Here is a 23,084-nt window from a genome sequence, read left to right as displayed (position 1 = left end):
GACAATGTGTTTTGGATAAATTAGAATTTTTATAACCTATAATTATTATAGCAATTATTACTGTGCATTGCTATTGATAGCTGTCTTTGTTCTGTCTCCCTATTTACTTTTTTCCTAGTTTACATCAATATTTAAACTGAGTCTTGATCAGAAATATAAAGTTCCTACTGTACCAAAGGGTGTGTACCATATGTTTAATACATCAAAGTTTTAATTATTTATTTGCAAATAAAAGTTGGACTTTCCTTTAAAAAAAAAAAAAGGAAGGTGGAGGGGGGCAAGCTAGCGGGTGCCAGTGGCCGCGGGAAGGCTACGTGGCCGGCCTCTTTAAACTTGCCCAGATAGACTGCTTCATCCCCTGCATGGCCTTCACGTCTTGCCAGTCCAGCTTGATGTCGGGAACCTCACTCTCGGGCTCCGGATCCGTTCTCAAGGCCCCGCTCGGGGACGCCACCACGATGGGCAGAGGGCCGCATTCCTCCCGAAACTCCACCACGTGGAGACCCTTCTTGTCAGCCAGCTGTTGATGGGTTTCCTAGGGGAGACCGGAGTGACAAGAGCAAGTGAGCTATGAAGTGCGCCTGTAACCTCAAGAGCAGATGGAGGAGCTGTGGCAGGAAGCCTGTGGACCGGTGAGAAATGCCTTCACCCGACTCTGGGCAGTGCACTCGGGGCCTAACCAAGGTGATCTGTCATGAATCGAACGGTCTCGACCTCCCTCCCAGCTGAGATGGACAGGAGGACTCTGGCCCTCAAGACCCCTCATTATGTACACCGCTGCACCAAAACCTGAACCCGAGTCTCCTCAACCCTCTAGATCTAACCTCCCGTTTACAGAAAACATTCAAGACCCCACAGGTCTTAGCACCAGACTAGGAAATACTACAAGACGACCCAATTGCTTCAATTAGAAAAAGAGGCACAGGAAGCAAAATAAGAGGCGACTCTACAGATCGCACAAGACTTAAAGTGTTGGCCTTTCTGCAATCTGGCTCAAACTGTGTGAAAATCTTTCAACTCTGACAAGGGGGTCCATCTTTATGAACAGATTGGATATCCAATGGAACCTAGTGAAGAACAAATGGAGTAAGTCAGGCTCCCTTCCTGTAGCTTCTGGAGGCACTGGTGTGCGCTTTCCCAGGGCCTGGGAACCAGCGGGTTTAGCATGTTTATGTACCTGTCAGTCATGTATTCATGCACAACCTGAGGTAGCCTTGCACACTGCCACCTTGAGACTCGGTGTGCATGCTCAGTCTTCAGTTACCATAGTAGGCCACAGGGCAACTTTTGTCTAGTATGAACAGAAAGCACACCCGCTGTTAGGCCACTGCTGCTGTTGCTAATGATGGCTCTGTAGACAGACAGCTTCGAATACAGCAAGACCACCATTCCTACCTTGACATCTGCCTAAATCCTGATTTAATTTACTTACCTGGAACTCAGAACCTGTACAACATTGTCACTGTGGAATTTCAGTACTGTGAAGTATGTTTTAGTCTTCATCTTTTAGAAATAGAACAGTACTGAGAAACAAGACCAGTTGTGAGCTGGGTGAGAGGAGGGTACTTTAAAATACTTGGTATGTTCAACTCTGTGTTTTCAGACATTATGGCCATTTTATACTACTCTAATTCTGTAAGTATTTAAAATTAGAACAAAAGACGAGCTGTTTCATAAATAAAATTAAGTAATTTAAGGTTTTAGTACGATCAAAAGCATGCCACTTTTGGTAGCATTTTTGTCTCAGTGGTACTTTATTTAAAAAACATTGTTGTGCCAGTCCTGGGACTTGAACTCAGGGCATGGGTGCTGTCCCTGAGCTTTTTTGCTCAAAGCTAGCAATCTACCGCTTAAGCCACAGCTCCACTTTTTCAGCTTTTTTGGTTAATTAGAGCTCAGTCTCATGGCTAAGATCCTCAGATCTCAGCCTCCAGAGTAGCAAGGATTACAGGTGTGAGCTGCTGGTGACTGGAGTTACTGGCACCTGGCTTGAGTGGCACTTTAAATAATATATAACTGATGGCCTTTTAAAGAGATAACACATGATGATTATGTAAGAAGGTTCAAAATGCTAACGGAAAACAAGAATATTACATAAATAAATTTCACCTACTTAAAGCTAACAGCTTAGTCACATCAAACAACTAAACCTCCAACAGTAGGTGTGACTATAAAAGTGCTTTTTTAGGTAGTGTGAACATACAAGCTGTGTAAATTTTTTTAATCTAAATCCTTCTTTTCCTTTTAAATAGTTTTCCTGTTTCAGATTATTCAGCTAGCAGATCTCGGCCACTTGAAGCCTAGTGAAACTCCATCCTTTCTGCTCCTCCACCTCTGAGGTCTCTCCACCTCCTGCTGTGGAGTCTCGGGGCTGCCAGGGGGACGCCCGCAGTCACAGAGTGGCGTGGCGTCAGTGTGCGGGGCCTGGCAGGGGCGGGCCGCGGCCCATGCTCACACCCACTCACTGCGTGAGCACAGGGTCCCTGCGCAGGGCACGGCACGGCTGACTGCGCCTCGCTGGCTCCCCCCGGGTCTCACCGAGGGACTGTTTGGAACGGGCCTTCCTCCTTCGGCCACCTGACATTTATTTCTGTATAGCTGAAGTCGGTTCTTTTCAGACTAAAATATAAACAGTAATTACTGACTTTTAAAAATATTCAGAACGGTGACTTCAAGGGCTCTTGAAGTATTTGTTCAAAGGTTTCCATTAATTAGTTCCTCAGCAGATCTGATCGACGTAATGCAGCTACAGACTGCCATGTCCTCAGGTGGCCCCTCCACACTGTGGACGGGGACAGGGACACACACGCACCCCCCCCCCTCCTGCTCTGGGCCCGGGGTAGGGGTACCTGGTGGGTGAGCCCATGGAAGAGGCCCCGGGTGAGGTTGAGCATGTTGAGGGACCCAGACACCTTCGCATACATGTCCTTGATGCCAATGAGCCGGCAGATGGTGATGATGGCCCGGTGGCAGCGGAGGCCATAGCCTAGCAAGAGGAAGAAAGGAAGACTGAGCCAGACAGGCACCTGCTCTCCTGCAGTGGGGGGCACTCGCCCCCTGGCTTTCACGCCCAGGTGGGTCCTGGGTGTGGGGATCCACATGCTGGCTTCACCGCTTCCCATCCCGGTGACCCTCAGTGCACTGAACCCCAACGTGATGCTCATGCCAACAGGATGCTATGGGGCCGAGGAGATGCACCTACTCCAGCGGTGTGGCAAAGGGGGACTTCCTCCTCCTGTTTCTCCAGCTCACCTGGCTTTTGGCCCGATGGCTCACCGCCTTGTTCGTCTCCCCAAGTCCTGCACCCAAGACTTCCCCAAAGCTATCTTCCCTACTCCTCTCTACCTGTGAAGACCCAACACATTCTTCCCCATTAAAGCTCCTTACTTCCTACTGTTCTCTGAACTAAAATGGAAAAATAAAATAAGGAACTCCACAGCCTACAAAGGCTTACCTGGCTGTCCTCAGAACTACACCTGCCCTCCTTCCCACTGGCTTTTCCAGCGTGGGGACTGTGCACTCGGGGATTCCACCGCCTAGTCCTTCCCCCTTCACTCATTCTCCTAAGGTCTCATCCAAATTGTTCCTCTTGGGGCTGGGGATATGGCCTAGTGGCAAGAGCGCTTGCCTCGTATACATGAAGCCCTCGGTTCGATTCCCCAGCACCTCATATATACAAAATGGCCAGAAGGGGCGCTGTGGCTCAAGTGGCAGAGTGCTAGCCTTGAGCAAAAAGAACCCAGGGACTCAGTGCTCAGGCCGAGTCCAAGGCCCAGGACTGGCACCAAAAAAAGCCCCAAATTGTTCCTCTTCTGAGAACATCATCGATGACAGTGCTCTCTTCCTCCTCCCCCACCAGCTCCAATAGTACTGAGGTGGCATTCAGGCACTGAGACCCCTTCAGTCAATGTGGACTCTGTGAAGACCACCACACTATACCCCCAGAGCTCAATCAGCACCCGTGCAATGCAAGTGAGCATGAGGGAGAAAAAAGAACTGAGTGTAGGACTAACATTTTACATAAAACAACAGGTGAAATGTGAATCCACACGTATAAGAGTCCTACACCCAGAGTCCACTGCTCACGCTAATACAGCGCCATCTCCAACTCCACGAGACAGGAAGGCCCGCCTCTGCATCCCACTGCCTCATCCAGCAGACAGGAAGGCCCGCCTCTGCATCCCACTGCCTTATCCAGCAGACAGGAAGGCCCGCCTCTGCATCCCACTGCCTCATCCACCAGACAGGAAGGCCCGCCTCTGCATCCACTGCCTTATCCACCAGACAGGAAGGCCCGCCTCTGCATCCCACTGCCTTATCCACCAGACAGGAAGGCCCGCCTCTGCATCCCACTGCCTCATCCACGAGACAAGAAGGCCCGCCTCTATATCCCACTGCCTCAATCCATGCATATCACAGAACCTGCCCAATCAAGACTATGATGAAGAGGTTGGGGATGAAGCTCATTGGTAGAAAGCATGTGCTTATTATTGGTTTGATCCCAGCACCATTGAATAAAAGGAAAAAAATAATCACCTGATGAGTACTAAATAGCTGGAACTGAACATGCCATCAAAACAGAAAATAATGGCACAGGTGGATTCTCTAGGAGAAACTAATATTCCCGTGCACCCAAACCCAACCACCCCCTCAGTTGCTGTGCTCTAGTTGCAACACGCTCTTTCTGCTATTCCTGGAACATACAGTGTTCACAGGAGTTTGTGCAGCTTGACTATCATTTATTTCTCCCAAATCCCCACTGTTCCTAAACCTAGCTGAGGCTTTTCTGTTCTAATGTTTTCAAGGTAAGTTCAGGTAAAAGCGAGCAAAAATAGGAGCGAAACAAAAACAGTAAGGGTTACCTCTGGGTTGTTTCTTCATCTTGATATGTGTTCTTTTAAATCTTAGTGAAATATCATGAAATACTGGAGAACAAACAACAACAACAACAAAAACAGCATTAGGTGTGTGGCTTTAATGATTTTGCAAAGTCACAAAGCAATGCATACTAGCCTGCACAGCCAACACCCACGGGCCAAATAGCAGCAAACTCTGATCTCCTTCATTGCACTGGAGCTCCTAAGATTGTTCCACCACTTTAAATACTTGTAAGAACATAGAAACAAAGAAGCGTTCCTGAAAAATTTAAAAGAAAATCCCAACACTCACTTGTGTGGTCTTCATATCGTTCTACGAAATGTAAATAGTGAATTGCTCTGTTCTTTGCCTAAAGAAAAGAAGGAAACATACTTTCTTAACTCTCCTGTTGAGCTAGTTATGTCTACCTACTTTTAAAAAGTGTTGGATTTTCCTTTCTTTTTATCTTTAAATACCTGTACAAAGAGGTTCCAATTCAACATACACATTTATGATACAATGTATTCCACTGATATCACACCTCCCATTTTCTCTACACTTCTCATCTATCCTAACCCCAGCTTCAAGTTTGTTTCATTTTTGAGACAGGGCCTCATGATGTAGGCTAGGCTCCACTGAAATTTGCTATAATAGCTTGGGATGAAATTTAAATCACAATCCTACTGCCTACTGCAATTATAGTTGTGTGTTAACCATGCTTGGCTTCTTGATGGATTTTCAAAATATCTTTTATAAAACATTTTATTAGGGCTGGGGATATGGCCTAGTGGCAAGAGTGCTTGCCTCATATACATGAAGCCCTGGGTTCGATTCCTCAGCACCACATATATACAAAATGGCCAGAAGTGGCACTGTGGCTCAAGCGGCAAAGTGCTAGCCTTGAGCAAAAAAAAAAAAAGCCAGGGACAGTGCTCAGGCCCTGAGTCCAAGGCCCAGGACTGGCAAAAAAAAAAAAAAAAAAAAACCCCAAACAACAACAACAAAAAAATTTTATCATAAAAAAAAGTTTCACCGTGCTAGGAAGATGGCCTAGTGGTAAAATGCTCGCCTCATAATCATAAAGCCCTGGGTTCGATTCCTCAGCACCACATATATAGATAAAAGCTAGAAGTGGCGCTGTGGCTCAAGTGGTAGAGTGCTAGCCTTGAGTAAAAAGAAGCCAGCGACAGTGCTCAGGCCCTGAGTCCACACCCCAGGACTGGCAACAAAAACAAAACAAATAAACAAAAAAAAGTTTCACCTATAAAAAAGTTTTAGTCCATTGTTCTACTCATTCATTAGAAAGAATGACACTGTACCATTTGCAAGGAAATGGAATGAGAGAAAAATTTATATTAAGCCAAGTAAGCCAGATCTATAGAAACGCAGGTTACATGGTTTCCCTCATTTGTGATAGCTAGAATGTGCCTATAATCTACAAGGAAACACACTGGGTGGTAAGCAAGGGGTTAGAAATGTGCTAACCAAAGCGTAATAGACTCTATGAGGAGGATAAACAGTATAATTCTTCAAAAAGAGGGAAAGGCCTGGGGAGAAGTGTAGAAGAACGAAGAGGGGAAGGCAGGGCAGAGGAGAGGGGAAAACATAAGCAAGAATTCATTGTCTATACCACAGAATTGAGACGTCCAAGGGAATGGTGGGTCAAAGGGAGGTGAAGATGTTGGAGTGATGACATAGATCAAGATTCATTGTGTGCATAAACTACTTCCCCTCCCCCCCCGCCCCCCGTCATGGGGCTTGGACTCAGGGCCTAGGCACTGTCCCTGAGCTCAGGCTAGCACTCTACCACTTTGAGCCATAGCACCACTTCCAGTTTTCTGGCTGTTAACTGGAGATAGTGTCTCAGGCACTTTCCTGTCCAGGGTGGCTTTGAACCATGATCCTCAGATCTACTTCACTAAATGGCAAAAAAATTCAGTATATAAGCTAAAATTCAGATAAGCAAGGGAAAGAAAGGGTGGGTTGGGAGGAGTGGTGAGAATGTTGAAAGTAGTAACACTGATCAAGATGCACTGTATTCATAACTGCTACGGTGAATGGCAACTCCTTTGTACAATTACTCAAAGATAATAAAAAACATTCAAAAAATCTGAAAAAAGTAGTATGCTGTATACTTCTAAAAGGACTTATTAAAAAACACAGCTACAATGTCACTATTGCACTTAACAGTTCTTTGCTATCTGTGAACAATTTATAATATTCAAAGTTCCACATTGCCTCATAATTTTGATAAGGAATCATTAGCGTGATGTCAGAGGCACTTTAGAGGAGTCATGAGAAGGTTCTAGGAGATTCTATCCCTTTTTTTTTTTTTTTTGGTGGTTCCCATGGTATCTAACACACAGCTTATTATCTTTTTACTAAGTGAAAAAAGTATATACCTTCCTGAAAGCGTCCATCCGGTCAGCAGCTTTCCCAACAGCAAAACCTTAAAGAAAAGACCAAAATAAGAAAAGGGGAATTCTTTGTACCAGTTACATAGTGTTCTATAGTATGGATAAAAATAATTCTCAGAACCTTTTCCTCATTGCTGACATTACGTTTATTTCAAATAAACCTCACATGTTCCCAGTATTTCCTCTATATTCCTCTTGCCCACAGAGCTCAATCCAAGCCAATGCCAACTGTTAAGACAAGTTCTATTTGCCAATACGGGACACTCTGAAAAATTTTACATGTGGATGTATTTGTAACATTAATTCTATATCTCTAATGAAATACACTCATTTTTTAAAATTACATATGCTCAAAATCAGTAAGGCAAATATTTTGGACACTTTGGGGAACAGATTAAAATATATGGCTTTCAGCAAGACGCTGGTGACTCACGCCTGTTTTCCCAGCTATTCAGGAAGCTGAGATCTGAGGATCACAAAGTCAGCCCGGGCAAGAAAGTCCATGAGACTCTTATCTCCAACTAACCACCAGAACACTGGAAGTGGAGCTGTTGCTCAAAGTGTAAAAGCACTAGCCTTGAGTAAGAGATTAGGGATAGTGCTCAGGCTCTGAGTTCAAGCCCCACAACCAACAAAAACAACAACAAAAAGTACATTGCTTTAGAGTAAAGTCATGGTTTCACTAGAAATTTGAAGTAGGGTCTAGCCAGGAAATAAAAGACAATGGATCTATAGTTGTGAATGATGGAAATAAGGCTCAATATAAGATATGGAAATAATTGCATCAACTATCACCATTTAATATTGAATATTGGAATTCAAACTCTATACAGGAATGTATCATGTGTAAACAAGACATACGTAGGAGATTGAATTCCAACCCTAGTTTAAATCATGTTAACACTAGAGAAAATACATGTGGGCTGGCTAATTTGTAATCATCAACTGGAGGCTAAGTTAAATATAAAACCAAAAGTATAAAGATTAATTTGCTACATAAAGAATATTAAAAACTAAGCCAAAATGTCTGATAGACAAAGAGCTGATATGTCTTTAACTTGAAAAAAGCTTAGGCCAATGAAAGGAAAAAGGAACAATTACCCAAGAACAATATTCTAAGTTCTGGCCACCAGTGGCTCACATCTAATTCCTAGCTATTCAGGAGGCTGAAATCTGAGGACTGATACAGGTATGAAGACAGCCCAGGCAGGAAAGTCTTTGGGACGCTAATCTCCAATTAACCACCCAAAAAGCAGGAAGTGGAACAGTGGCTTAAGTAGAACAGTAACCTTGAGCACAAAAGCTCAGGGACAGTGCCTGGTGCTCCAGGAATACACACAAAAAAGAGGCTGACCCGATAGCTCTCAAAGAAGAAATAACAGAGGCTAATAGTGCCCACACCCTCATAAATATAGAAAGGCAAACCAAAGCTAAGAGAAAAGTTCATATTATATGAACGATTAGAAAAGTTTATACTGTCCTGGGCAAGGAGGTGATGGTGTAGAGGAACACGAAGCCAGGCAGTCCTTCTGGAGGACAATCTGGCAACACTGATCAACGTGTAAATGTATTGGGGCAGCAATGTCAAGTGCACTGCAAGGAACTGCCCTGTTACTGCCGTAGGTATGGCTTACCTGGTATGAAACCTGCCTGGCACGCACTAGACCTTGGGCTCAAACATACTTGTGGTCAAAAAACAAAACAAATCATAAATTTCCCCTATTGCTTTTACCTACAAAAATGCCTCAAACTATATGTACAAGAGGCTCACTGTTTTTACTAGCAGTAAAACTTTGGCTTCCACATATTTAGCAGTGAGGAAAGGACTTTTACAAACCCTGTTTATCCACACAATGCAACACTATGTAGCCAGTACAAAGAATGTAGGGAAATCTGTTTATGCAAATGTAAAATCTCTGAGTAAAACACTAAGCAAGAAAAACGTACAAACTCATGATTGTAATATGATCCTTTCGTGATAACATGAATGCAAAATTTTGAAAAGGTACAAAAGTTACTGTCAAGTGTGACTTGTTACAGCCACGTATCACTTTTATTTAGAGCTAGCTAGTAGTTCCCTATTTTTCTTTTCCTTCAACATGTATGCAAGGCATTTCAAAAACAAATGTCCACTATGGAACCTCTACAGAAAAGCAAAAAGAGTAATATTTAAATGACAAGCTAAACTAATTGGGGGTAAATACCATAATCCTTTAATGTTCCGACTTCCTTTGATTATGGGCATTAACTTTAGGGCCAGGTGTGGCAGCTCCCGTCTGCAGTGCTTGTGATTTGAGGCCAGCCGAGGTGAAAATTTAGTGAAACTCCACCTCACACAAGCCAGGCACGGGGGCACAGAGGTAGGTGAATCGCAGTCCAAGGCAAAAATTCAAGGTCCTAGTAACTAGGACAAAAATGGGATGAAGCGGTCTCAAGTGGTAGAATGCCTGCTTAGCAAGTCAAAGTCCCTAACTTCAAACCCCAGTATCACCAAAACAAATACGTAAATAACACTCCTCCCTAAGATTTCTTTATCCGTATTAAATAGTTTTAGCACCACTGCATAAGTTCACTACAGAACAGAGCACTGTACATCTACTATGTCTGTAACGGAGACCCCCCCGCACATGTACATAGTGCTTTTTCCCTCTAGATTTTGATTATACATAACGTGTTCGCATCCTGAGCTTTTCAAAACCTCCACTGTCCTCAGAGGAAGAAGCAGACAGCAGCAGAGCCGTTCTTTCTCTCTGAGGGGTCTCCTGGGCTCCCACAGGGGTTGTGGCCCGGCTACCATGGGTTTGAGCAGCAGGCCAGGCTTCCACTCCCCACTCACCTGCAGCTCCTTTTCCATTCCCCACAACAACCAGGACTCGGACCGACTTCTTTCTTCCTTCGTTCGCTGTCATATTAAAGACATTTTTTACCTAGAAGACAAAAACATCTCTGTAATGTTCCTCAGGATAGTTCCGAAGTAGAGACCTGGCAGAGCCTGCCCGCCTCCCCTGCACGCGCTCCGGACGCGTGGCGCTCCCAGCCTTCGGGCACACACAGGTCCCTTCTCACACAGCCACCACCCACACTCTCCCCGGGAAGAGGACGGAAGTGAGGCTTCCCTGCTCTGTTTCAAAGTTATGACAGGATTCAACTACAATGTTTTCTTTTCGGTGGGGGGAAGTTTTAGATGGTGTGAGGGTGTGAACTCAATTCCACCCTTGCTTGTTCACAGCCATTATTCTAGCACATGAGTCACATCTTCCATTCTGTGATAACCTTTAAAGGAATATGACACTATACAATGCTACCTTAATAAATGTACCACAGGAAAGAAAGAAGTTAGGTATTAGACTGGAATGGTCACAAGATACATGCCAATACCAGTAATGCTACAGTAACTTAGAAAAGAAGAAATTCGGCACATAGAAATAACTCTACAGGACTGACCTCTTATACTGAGGACTACATAATGGAAAAAAGAAAATCTAGAAACATCTACTTTTATGAACTACAAGAGTATCTGTAGATTTTTGTTTGGGACTATTTGAAAGACCAAGAACAATGAAACTACTAACTAAATGGTTTATGTGGTAGCTGCTTCTTTGGCCATAGTGCCCCTTCCCTATAAAAGGAAAAGGGTCAGCCGGGCAGAATACTCTGTGACTCCTATCTCTAACCACAAAAAGTCAGAAGTGAACCTGTGGTTCAAGTGGTAGTGTGCTAGCCTTGAGCACAAAAGGTCAGGGTGTGTGTGTGTGTGTGTGTGTGTGTGTGTAAAAGGGAAGTTGAATAATCTTACAGAAAACCACCTACACGCACAACTTTTCAAATGAATTAGCTTTCAAAAACTATAAGCTAAGAACCCAACCTAAAATACTTGCGATCATACTTTGAAATTGACAAAGCAACTGACAGAAGAAGTAATACACATACACAAAGAGACTCCATCACAAACTCAACCAACCATTATTCTACATGCTAAGAGACTAGGTATGTAGTGTCAGATCAAAGGGATACTGACTACTTTAGAGGATGTCCTAGAAAGGGGAACTGAAGTTCACTTCATACAGGATTGTTTCAAGGGCTTGTGTGAGCAGCCCAGAGTCCATCCCCTCAGCAAAACTGGACAGTCACCACAACCCACAGATTACCACTCCCGCCCCCTGCTCTGCCCATCTCTGCTCTCTGAATTCAGCGCTAGACACAGCTCGTGTATAACACAATGACAGATTGCTAATGCTCTTTTTGTTTCAGGAAGCAGAAAATTTAAACGCAATCTCTAGATTTTATTAACTATACCACAGAAGTTGCCTAGTTTTAAATTCAATTTGGTATTCCCTAAAAAAAGGAGTAGCAGTTAGGACAGCCTTTTTTTGGGGAGACAAAGTCTCTATGTAGCTCAGGCTGACCTTGAACTTCCAATCCCCCTATCTCCCTGAGTGCTGGGATGAAAAGCACGCTCTCAAGTAACTGAATCTAAAGTTTCGTTATGACCTTTTCTCTCTGGTCCTCTTGCTCTGCCCCCAACCCCACCCACTCCACAGACCTAACTGGGCACTGAACTCAGCATACCTACCTCAAGTACCCTGGTATCAAAATCTTCATACGTTTCTAGAAGGAAAGAAACAAGCACACAGATAAACATGTCTGTACTAAATGTATGAACACATTTTTCCACCCAGGTGGCATCCAAGACTTTTAAATTAGAAAGGCCACTCTCTAGGACACCTCCAGCCTACCATCACGAACCGAGAATGCTCTGAATCCATCGCTGGTCACTCACCCTTCGCTTGCCAGCACCCTCGCTCATCACCCCCAGGACAAGGACCCTGGAGCTGCCCAACACCGCCAGGCCCTCCATCACCATTGGCCCAACCGATCCCTCCCTCACCCCCATCTTCAGATTCTCCCTGCTGACCAAGATCCTAAAGCCTATCATTTCTACAAGATCTTGGGAATTCCCTGAATCCCCTCACCCTTTTGCCTCCCTCCCATTCCCACGCCGCAATCTGTACAACTACCTGTTCACACTGAGCACACTGGGTGCTGCTGGACTTAGGTCAAAGCACAGCTCACACTCAAGCCTCTCAAAATCCAATCCTGTCACAACCGCTCTGCTGCTTCATGGCCTTCTAGACTCCTTTAGTTCAGTGTCTCTCAGCTTACAGGAGCCATTTTTCCAATACTTTCCATGTTGTTTTTTTTTTTTAATTATACAAAATTTTCATCTTGTTGAAGAAACACTTTGTTTTAATGGGCCTCTAGTGTTCCATAGAACATAATTTGGGAGCCAGGCACTGGTGGCTCACGCCTATAATCCTAGCTACTCAGGAGGCTGAGATCTGAGGATCGTGGTTCAAAGCCAGCCCAAGCAGAAAAGTTCGTGAGACTTTTATCTCCAATTAACCACCAGAAAACCGGAAATGGTGCTTAGCTCAAGTGGTAGAGCGCTAGCCTTGAGCTGAAGAGCTCAGGGACAGCACCCAGGCAGGCCCAGAGTTCAAGCCCCACAACCAACAAAAAGAAAAAATATATATAAACTGTGGGTAATAATGTAATGTTAGTTTAAAAAAAATACACAGGGCTGGGAATATGGCCTAGTGGCAAGGGCGCTTGCCTCCTACACATGAAGCTCTCGGTTCGATTCCCCAGCACCACATATATGGAAAACGGCCAGAAGGGGCGCTGTGGCTCAGGTGCTAGCCTTGAGTGGGAAGAAGCCAGGGACAGTGCTCAGGCCCTGAGTCCAAGGCCCAGGACTGGCAAAAATAAAATAAAATAAAATAAAAAAATACACAAATCCCTTTTTTTGAAAAGGCCATCTACATACACAAACAAACAGAATGTAGAAGTATAAGCGTTCTTTTTCCCAGACAGACACAGAACCAGGACTCTGCTACCTCCTTCAGGACCAGGGTCAGGGGGACCAAGGCTGACGCCTCCCCACGTGTTTCCACTCCAGCCTCGATCCCGTTTCACTTTTATCTTCCTCTTCCGGTCCCACTCTTCTCTCTGTTTGATCATGTTAGCTTCGACCTTCTCCTGCTCTTCCTTGCTTCTCTGGGCAAAGGTCTGTACTTCTCCATTTTTCATAAGGGGAACATTCAGACCAGGCCAGAGGAAACCATAACGTCCTGAAGGTTTAAAAATACAAGTAATTAAAAATGTTTAAAGCATCCATTTTTCAAGTGTTAGAACTCCCAGTAAATGCATTTACAGGTATCGACATGCCTAAGTGCGAGCTTAAGCTAAAATGGGTCACTGAGAGGTCACTTAGCACTATCAAAATTTAAATACATTTAGCTACAAGCTAGTAATTCCTGTTCCCGCTGTTCCCTCGATGAACACTCCCCTATAGGTACAAGGCAAAAGCATATCTGGACAAGGAAGGCCACTAAAACGTTATCTACAAAAGCAAGCACTGCTAGCAGCCTCAATGCCCAGCAATAAGTGGAATGGCTCACATTCAACCCATGCAACAGTCTGCCTGGAATCAAAAAGCGAGGTCACCTCCTAGGTTCTGATGTGGACAATTTCCAAGACCTCTTATTGAGTGACAGAGTAAGTTGTAAGAAAAAGATACCATAGGGTATAGTTATCTTTAGATAAGAAAATATGTATTTCTTTTTTTTTAAATACGTATTTAAGGCATTTATATAAAAGCATTTTTTAAAACACTAAAAGAAACATGCCAAAAGGAGATGGGCCTGGTGGTGATCAAAAGGGCACAAAGTGGGAGTTCAGCTTTCTCTATAATCCTTTTTCTTTTTTTTTTTTTTTTACTAAGAATGTGTGTGTGTGTACGAACTTATTAAAGAAGGCATGGTGGTTCATTCCTGTAGTCACAGCTCTGAGGGAGGCTAAGGCAGAAAGATCATTTGAGTTTACAAACTTGAAAGACCAGCCTGGGGAACATAGTAAGGGCCATCTCACAAAAGAAAAAACACAAACGAAATACAAGATACAAGAAAGTCATATAGAAAACCCTCAAACCCTAGGATCATGGTGATAGCCAGCCTTGGAGGGGGATGTCTGGCTGGACTCGCGGTGTCGCCTGTCATCCTAGCTCGGTAGAAGCACATGGCCTGGCACAGGGGTGCACCATTCATTTCAGCAACATAGAGAATCACACAGAGAAGGATCACAGTCTAAGCCTGGTTACAACGTGAGACCCTGTCCTGAAAATAATCAAAAGAAAAAGGGCTAATGGAGAAGCTCATGTGGTAAAGTGCATACCTAGCAAAGTTAGCATGGTTCAAGGGGCTGGGAATGTGGCTTAGCGGTAGAGTGCTTGCCTAGCGTGTATGAAGCCCTGGGTTCAATTCCTCAGTACCACATAAATAGAAAGAAAAAAAAAAAAAAAAGCTGGAAGTGGTGCTGTGGCTTAAATGGCAGGGCACTAGCCTTGAGCAAAAAGCAGCTCAGGAACAGTGCCCAGGCGCTGAGTTCAAGCCCCAGGACTGTCAAAAAAAAAAAAAAAAAAGTGATTCAAGTAGTAGAACACCAGCTTAGCAAGTATAAAGCCCCAAGATTCAGCAAGGAAAGGCCCAGAGACCAAATACAGACTACTAATTTTTGTAGTGAGGTTTCATTAAAACACAGTTATGGGGCTGGAAGCATGATTTAAGTGGCAGAGCATCAGCTGTGAGCAAGAAAGCCAAATAAGAGCAAAGTCCCTGAGTTCAAGCCCCAGTACAAGCACAAACAAAAATAACCTAAAAAGAACAGAAAAATATAGGTATGCCCACTCAATAATGCACTGCATATATGCTACAAGCACCAGGCTGAGTTCTTGCAACAGGATCATGTAGCTCTCGAAGCTGAAAGTAGCCCACCACCTTCTTTGCAGGTGTAACTTGCCAGTTCTCCAATTATCCCATTCTCCGACCACTGAGCTATAAGTTCTTAGAGTACAGGGGCTGCCATTCAAGGATATCTAATGCTTCTTGAATAAACAACTGGTTGAATGCATCTCTTGCTCTAGGATTTTCTCCCCTACAGACCTGGGGAAATGGCTCTAAAATCATGGATCCTTTGTGAGATCCTGCCCTGTGTGAGAAATGTTTTAATGCTCCTAGTTCATGCAATGTTCATAAAACCTGGGGAAAAATAATTTATAATCATATTTGCTGTCTTCATAAGTAAGTTTACCTTCACCAATGACCTGACCCCTGTTCAAATCCTTTCTTCTCTTTTTCTTAGTTCTCTTGCCTCTTCCTTTTCTTGCTCCAGCACCAGTCTCTGCTAAAGCACCTTTCCATAGCTCATCTGCCGTCACTGAAAAGAAACAGGTGTTCTCAGTTTGTCTGTTGCTTTTAACTGTGTGTTTTTTGAGCAATTACAATACTACGGCCTCCTACTGAATTTAAGAAGGCCAGAGAGGTCAGCTTCTGCACTGAAGTAGCAAAGGCAAAACAAAATCATCCTTGCCACATCTTTTTACATATGGAAAGCCCAAGACAGACCTATTACTTTCCTCCACGAGTAACAGTAACATAAACCTCCTATACTTACCAGGACATTTCATCAACTATGATTTAGGCCTTCTATTGTCCTCTGGCCTCCATGATAATCACCGAAATAAGCAATAACTATCCTTTTGTGTGTATGTGTGCCAGTAATTAACATGTGAATTCAAAGTCTGGGCACTGTCCTTCTGCTCATGGCTGGTGCTCTACCACTTCAGCCATACCTCCACTTCTGCTTTTTTGCTGGCTAACTGGAGATGAGTCTCCAGGCTTGCTTGCCCAGTTGGCTCTGAACTGCAATCCTCAGATTTCAGCCTCCTGAGTTGCTAGCTTTACAGCTATAAGCCACCAGCACCCACCTTAACTATTCTTCTTAAATTCAAGATTCTTAGTCTAAACAAGAATCCACATTTCAGTGTAAACTCATAAATCTTCAAATTTAAATTATTTGCTCTACTATTTCTACAATTCTGTCAGGGCCCTGACCATCTGTGTTTTGAAAGTAAGATGTTCAAATTCATCTTTACTCCAGCAAAAGTCTAACCAATACCTAGGAAGAAAGAATGAATATTCAGGTGTCTCATAACTAACATTTGTGGGTGTGAGAGAGACAGAGAGAAGTTCTGTCTTTTTTATTTTTTCAACAGACTAATAGGTTTCATTCAGGATGAAAACCTGGGAAAGGTCCTAAGTCCCCTTCCGCGGGGCTGAGGAGAAAAGGGTGCCACAGTCCTGTCTTACCATCTATTAACAGACTAGCACTGATTTATTGCCATTCATGAATTTCTAGGAGCCAGAAACCTATTTCCATCACACATTTCAACCTCATAGAACACTGAGATTCTTTACTTTTGATCATTACTGGATTCCAGTGCAGCCACATGACTCATTAGACCTAAACTCTACATTCCCTCAGATTTCCAGCCTTCCATAATGTCAGCAAGTGTCTTAAATTTTATAACCAGATTTATTCCATTGTCAACACAAAGGTAGTCCTAGCCAAAAACTTATTACATGTTTTTACATACTTGGAACAGAAAACACATTCTAGAGGACATATGAATATTTGTATTCACCTTTTATGAACTTTCTGGTTTAAAAGTTCTACCTGCTTGATTCCTAAAAGGCCTTATCCTTGGTACTTCAGAGATCACATGGAAAAGGAAAAATGACTTGGATTTGTAATATTTTTAAATGTATATAAATGTGTACACTTTATATGTAATATTCCATTTCAAGATACTCACATACATTGCAGCTAATCTTCACGAGTAAGGCTGAAAATGTAAGACTCCACTTCACAAAATGCTTTGTGCCTTCCTGATGAGAAGGCTGAAGCTCAAACCAGAGGCTGGTATCTGTCCCTAATGCACGTGGAAGACCCACAGCTTCATAATAAAGCACAACTTCAAACTGAACTCGAGGACTTGACCGCCCTTCACTACTCAAGACCCTTCAAATGCGGCACAGAACTAAGAGGCCAGTCAGCTAGCTTTCCTTCACACAAAATACGAATCAGTAAATCATCCATTAAGACTAAAAGGGACTCAGTTTTAAAAGGAATCTCACACTGAGCCAAAAAAATAGAAGACAGAATTAAGAATTTAGCTCTAGTCAAGCTCTGGTGGCTTACATCTGTAATCTTAGCTATTCAGGAGGCTGAGATCTGAGGATCAGGGTTCAAAGCCAGCTCTGGCAGGAAAATCCATGAGATTCTTATCTCCAATTAACCACCAGAAAACCCGTAAGTGGAGCTGTGGCCTCAAAAGTATAAAATACTAGCCTTGAGGGACAGGGACAGCACCCAAGCCCTGAGTTCAAGCCCTACAACCACCACCAACAACAAAAAGAATTCAGCTCTATTTATACATACTGAAAGAGAAAAATAGAATTTCTAACCAAATTTTTAAAAGATTGCAATTTATAACTTCCAAATGCCATTACACTACTGAAATGGTTTAATCTTTTTTTTCAGATTGTTGTTGCTGTTTGCCAGTTCTGGGGCTTGAACTCACTGCCCCTGGCTTCTTTTTGCTCAAGGCTAGCACTCTGCCACTTGAGCCACAGCGCCCCTTCTGGCCGTTTTCTATATATGTGGTGCTGGGGAATCGAACCCAGGGCTTCATGTATATGAGTCAAGCACTCTTGCCACTAGGTCATATCCCCAGCTCCCAGATTATTTTTTAAAATGAAAACTAAACAACATAGAAAGTAATCATTATCTCATCACTGTTAGATCAGAATGTCTTGTTTTTTTCTTTATGCATGCATGTTCATCTGACTGCAGTTTCTTTTTCTTTTTTGCCAGTCCTGGGGCTTGAGCTCCAGGCCTGGGCTCTGACCCTGAGCTTCTTTTTGCTCAAGGCTAGCACTCTGCCACTTGAGCCACAGTGCCACTTCTGGGCTTTTTCTGTTTATGTGGTGCTGAGGAATTGAACCCAAGGCTTCATGCATACAAGGCAAGCACTCTACCACTAAGCCACATTCCCAGCCCCGTAGTGTTTATTTTTAAAATTGAGATACTATATGCACAATTTTGTTTGCTTGTTACATTACTAACTTTTCTCCACATTTCAAATATTAATGAACATGTTCTTTTTTTTAGAGACTGTCACTTGAATTCTTTTTTTTTTCTCTCAAATTTTTATTATCAAACTGATGTACAGAGAGGTTACAGTATCATACGTTGGGCATTGGATACATTTCTTGTACTGTTTGTTGCCTTGTCCCTCATGCCCCCCTCCCTCCCCCCCTTTCCCTCCCCCCCCACTTGAATTCTTTTAACAGTATATCATACCCTAGTCACTGAAATACTAACTCATTTAAGAAAGAAAAAGAAGATGACACAAACACACCCTTCATTTTCCTGTTATATGAAATGAGAAACTGGTAGCCTTGCTACATACATACACTTAGTGAAGAAACTGTAGGGCCTATACTGGTAGCCCATGCAGTTGCTGGGAGGAGAAATACAGCACTGTGTCTGCAGCACATAGCTCAAGCTGCTGAACTGATGGTTGTCTCTGGTTCCCGGTGACGACCAAGGGCCTAGAAAGCAGATGGGATAAAAGTGAGTTGGCGAGTCAGTTCCTCCTGGGAAGAAGCTCTGTCAGCACCACACAACCATTCTTAATAAATGGAAGTCACCAAAACCCTGACTTCCTAAGAATGTCTTCTTTAAAAAAAACAAAAACAGGGCTGGGGATATAGCCTAGTGGCAAGAGTGCCTGCCTCGGATACACGAGGCCCTAGGTTCGATTCCCCAGCACCACATATACAGAAAACAGCCAGAAGGGGCGCTGTGGCTCAAGTGGCAGAGTGCTAGCCTTGAGCGGGAAGAAGCCAGGGACAGTGCTCAGGCCCTGAGTCCAAGCCAGGGACAGTGCTCAGGCCCTGAGTCCAAGGCCCAGGACTGGCCAAAAAAAAAAAAACAAACAACTTAACTAGTAACCACTCCAATGCCCATCTAGTTAGAAAAGGTACAGTTCATCCACACAACAGATGTAGTTCTTTTAAGCAAGAAGCAGAAGGACAGGCACTGGTGGCTCACACCTATGTTCTAGCTGCTTAGGATGCTGAGTTCTGAGGATCTTGGCTCGAAGCTACCCTAGTCCATGAGACTCATCTCCAATTAATCACCAAAAAGCAGGGAGTGGAGTTGTAGCTCAAGTGGTAGAGCCCTAGCCTTAGCAAAAAAGCTCTCAAGGACAGCACCTATGCCCTGAGTTCAAGCCCCTGGACTGGCACAAAAGAAGAAAAAGAGGGAAGAGGAGGAGGGGAAGGGGGGGAGGAGGAAGGGGAAGAGGGAGAACGAGAGGAGGGGGAGGAGGGGGGTAGAAAGAGCAATAGATCTAAACCATGTTTTCTGCCCTATATTACCCAATCCAAGCTCACCAGTCTTCTCTGCCAAACATTGTCCTCAGCTGCTGATGCAGCCAGGCAATGGGTTGATGTGGAACAATATAAGTTGCATGGAAGAGGGAGGTACAGTAGTATGTTCAGTACCCTACATTGCACAACACAAAAGAGACTGCTGGCTGCTGGTGGCTCACACCTGTGATCCTAGCTACTCAGGAGGCTGAGATCTGAGGACTGCAGTTCAAAGCCAGCCTGAGCAAGAAGGTCCATGAGCCTCTTACATCCAATTAACCACCAAAAGGCTGTAAATGGAAGTACTGCTCAAGTGGTAGAGTGCCACCCATGCTGAGTTCAAGCCCCATTATATATAATACATATAGCATATAATACATACAACATATATATTATATAACACACACACTCTCCAAACATTCAATCAGAATGTGCTTTTAACTATATTGGGAGAAAGTTGACATTTGACAGTTACATATTCAGTAAGCAAAACAACATAGATAATAGACACAACTTATTGAGAAATATAACCAGACAAAATGTGTCACTGGACAATGGGAAGGAGTAAGAAAGGGAACTAAGGCAAGTACCACTGGTTCACACCTGTAATCCTAGCTATAGGAGGCTAAGATCTGGAGGATCAAGTTTCAAACCCATCCCGGGGAGAAAAAAAAAAAAAAGACTCCATCCCCATTTAAAAAAATCCTGACTGGAAGTATGATTCAAGTAGTAGAGTACCAGCTATGAACAAGCAAGCCAAGTGAGAGCTCAGGGCCCCGAACTCAAACTCCAGTTACCGGCACACAAAGAAACTAGGGAACTAGTTTTAAGCTATAAACTTTTTAGTGTCCTTGGAAGTTTAATATTTTAGAAAATAACTCTAGGGGCTGGGAATGTGGCTTAGTGGTAGAGTGCTTGCCTAGCATACATGAAGCCCTGGGTTCGATTCCTCAGTACCACACAAACAGAAAAAGCCAGAAGTGGTGCTGTGGTTCAAGTGGTAGAGTGCTAGCCTTGAGCACAGAGAGGCTCAGGGTCAGAGCCCAGAGCCCAGGCCCCAGGCCCCGCCAAAAAAAAAAGAATGTTATAGATGAGGAAGTGAAGGCTGGCTGTGGTGGGTGTCTTTACAATGGCTTAAAGGTAGGAAGAGGTGGAGCAGACTCCTGTGTCACTGCAACAGCCAATGTTCTTCCACGCAGAGCATTCTCCAGGCCCCGTGCCAGCCCAAGATGGAGACACTATTTCACAATAAAGGGCACAATAAGTCCCTTGCGAATGAACCAATCAACCAACCAGCAAATTAACAGATAAAGGGAAGAGCCCTGGTCTGCTAGACTCCTCAGCAAGGCTTATAGATGCAAGGCATCTCACAGGCAGGGCTAACAGTAGCAAAGGGAATAATTAAAACAGGAAGCCCAGCACTCCAGTGCTCAGAAACATAAGGACACAAGACTTAAATTCCATTCTGTGCAATCCACATGGAGAGGCAAGATTAAGTGGACTGCAGACTCAATATGGGTCTAGCAAGGGTTAGCTTCTGTCCTTCCTGCAGAGTGACTAAAGAGAGGGCCTTGCACTGTTGTCACTGGAAGGTCTGTGTTGAATGCAGGGAAGCGTCCCAGTTCCAGAGAACTCCTAGTCCTGCCATCCTTAACTCTGATCCTGAACTCACTCAGCCTCCCAAATGTACTTTATCTCTTGCGGAGATGATACTAACCTCATAAAAGCTAGTGGGAGGTGGCCTATCTGAGGAACTAAGACAGGAGGTCAGTCTGGGCTGCACGGCAAGACACTGTCTCAACCACTCAACCCCGTCCCCACCCCTACACAATACCTAGTGCATGGATTAGCCAAAACAGCAAGGCGCGCTAACTATTCAAGATAACTATGACTAGACTAGAAACCTAAGAGCATGAAAAATACTCAAGATTCCATACATCTTCACTGTAAAAAGGTATGGAATTCATTAATTCATACGTTCTAAAAAGACAGACACGACTTTCACACTAAATCTTTCGAAAAGAGGGAGTTGAATCTCTCACCACTGCTGAGAGTCGTCTTCAGTGCCAAGATGGAAGCTGCTGGAAAGGTGCTTAGGGAGCGCGGCCTAGACCAGATGTGACCTGTAAAAAGGTAAATCAAAAGGTGAAACTTTAAGACTAAGGATATGGATATAGATATATATTTCTACGGGAGGGGGCATGCTAACAGCCACAGAAGATTAACATCTCTAAAATGAAAGAACTAAGGCAAGGAAGGGAACGATTTCCAGGCTCTGGGCCCACCTGCCAAGCTACCACGCCTCACCAAGTCCCGGAGCCGCACACCCTGACCAGGGCCCACAAACCCCGACCCCGGGACCGCACAACCTGACCCCGGGACGGCACACCCCTGACCCCGGGGCCGCACACCCGGACCCGGGGCCGCACAACATGACCCGGGGCCCGCACACCCGACCCCGGGGCCGCACACCTTGACCCGGGGCCCGCACACCTGACCCAGGGTCCGCACACCCCTGACCCCGGGGCCCGCACACCCTGACCCGGGGCCCGCACACCCGACCCCGGGGCCGCACACCTTGGCCCGGGGCCCGCACACCCCTGACCCCGGGGCCCGCACACCCCTGACCCCGGGGCCCGCACACCCTGACCCGGGCCCGCACACCCTGACCGGGGCCCACACACCCCTGACCGGGGCCCACACACCCCTGACCCCGGGGCCGCACCCCTGACCCGGGGCCCGGGAGCACGTCCTGGCGGCCGCCGGGAGCGTGTCGGGGGCTCCGGACGCACCGGGGCCCGCGGGCCTTGCTCCCGGGGGGAGGGACGCGGCCGGCCCCGCTCCTCCCCTCCGAGCACGCCGGAGCGGATTCCGGGACGAGCGGCGTCCGGGCCGCCGGGCCCCGCAGCCAGACCCGGAGCGGCCCCGGGCGTGTCCCGAGGCCGGCCTGAGGGGCCCGGGGGCCGGGACGCCGCCTCGCTCCCGCGCCCGGGCTCCGGCGGCCCCCGCGCCGCGCCCGGCCCCCGCTCTCACCCCGCGCGCGCGCCGCAGAGCGCCGGGAGACGGCCCGCCGCGCGCACCGCCGCAGCCATGGCTGCCGGGGCCGCGGCTCCGGCGTCTTCCTGGGGGCGGCCCCCCTCCCCGCCGCCGGTCGCGACGGCGCCTCCGCAGACGGCGGGGCTCGGCCGGCGTCCGGACGCCCGGGGCGCGAAGGCGACGCGGCCGTGAGGGCCGACGTCCGGAGCTTGTCCAGGAGGGCCGTGGGGTCGGCTGAGTCAGGCGAAGCCGCGGACAGCACAGCGGGGACCTCACGCTAGGACCCAGGACGGCGGGGGGGAGGGGGCGGGGCCTCGGGGGCGGGGCCTCGGGGCCGAGGGGGCGGGGCCTGCAGAGCTCGCCCTCTCTAGTTCTAGCTCGCTCATTTTCTCCCCCCCTTTTCTTTTTCCTCCCTGCCACCCTCCCTCCCTCCCTCCCT

At 45.7% G+C, this 23,084-nt stretch overlaps 1 protein-coding gene across 1 annotated transcript; it reads right to left on the bottom strand.

Moving 5' to 3' along the window:
* Nucleotides 1–280: 280 nt before the first annotated feature.
* On the bottom strand, nt 281–22,755 carry LOC125356060 (28S ribosomal protein S5, mitochondrial-like). The gene is made up of 12 exons (XM_048352326.1): nt 22,643–22,755; nt 21,652–21,731; nt 18,650–18,787; nt 15,423–15,548; nt 13,172–13,405; nt 11,848–11,882; nt 10,111–10,201; nt 7,260–7,306; nt 5,170–5,227; nt 4,863–4,925; nt 2,850–2,986; nt 281–535 (listed from the first exon to the last, which is right to left on the bottom strand). Exons 1-12 carry the CDS (start codon nt 22,699–22,701, stop codon nt 311–313), a joined length of 1,293 nt encoding a protein of 430 aa, XP_048208283.1. The 5' UTR covers nt 22,702–22,755; the 3' UTR covers nt 281–310.
* Between the last annotated feature and the right edge of the window lie 329 nt (nt 22,756–23,084).

The sequence above is a fragment of the Perognathus longimembris genome, chromosome 8 (genome assembly GCF_023159225.1).
Source record: "Perognathus longimembris pacificus isolate PPM17 chromosome 8, ASM2315922v1, whole genome shotgun sequence".
NCBI lineage: Eukaryota > Metazoa > Chordata > Mammalia > Rodentia > Heteromyidae > Perognathus > Perognathus longimembris.
Note: the sequence above shows the minus strand (reverse complement) of the source record. Positions and strands in the feature narration are given on the sequence as shown.

Excerpts from the sequence above, each read along its gene's own strand:
- LOC125356060 (XM_048352326.1), bottom strand. The coding sequence starts at position 22,701 with ATGGCTGCGGCGGTGCGCGCGGCGGGCCGTCTCCCGGCGCTCTGCGGC. Across the intron at positions 5,228-7,259 it reads GGATGGACGCTTTCAGGAAG|GCAAAGAACAGAGCAATTCA; the intron begins GTATATACTTTT and ends TCTTTTCTTTAG. Across the intron at positions 536-2,849 it reads TCCATGGGCTCACCCACCAG|GAAACCCATCAACAGCTGGC; the intron begins GTACCCCTACCC and ends GGTCTCCCCTAG.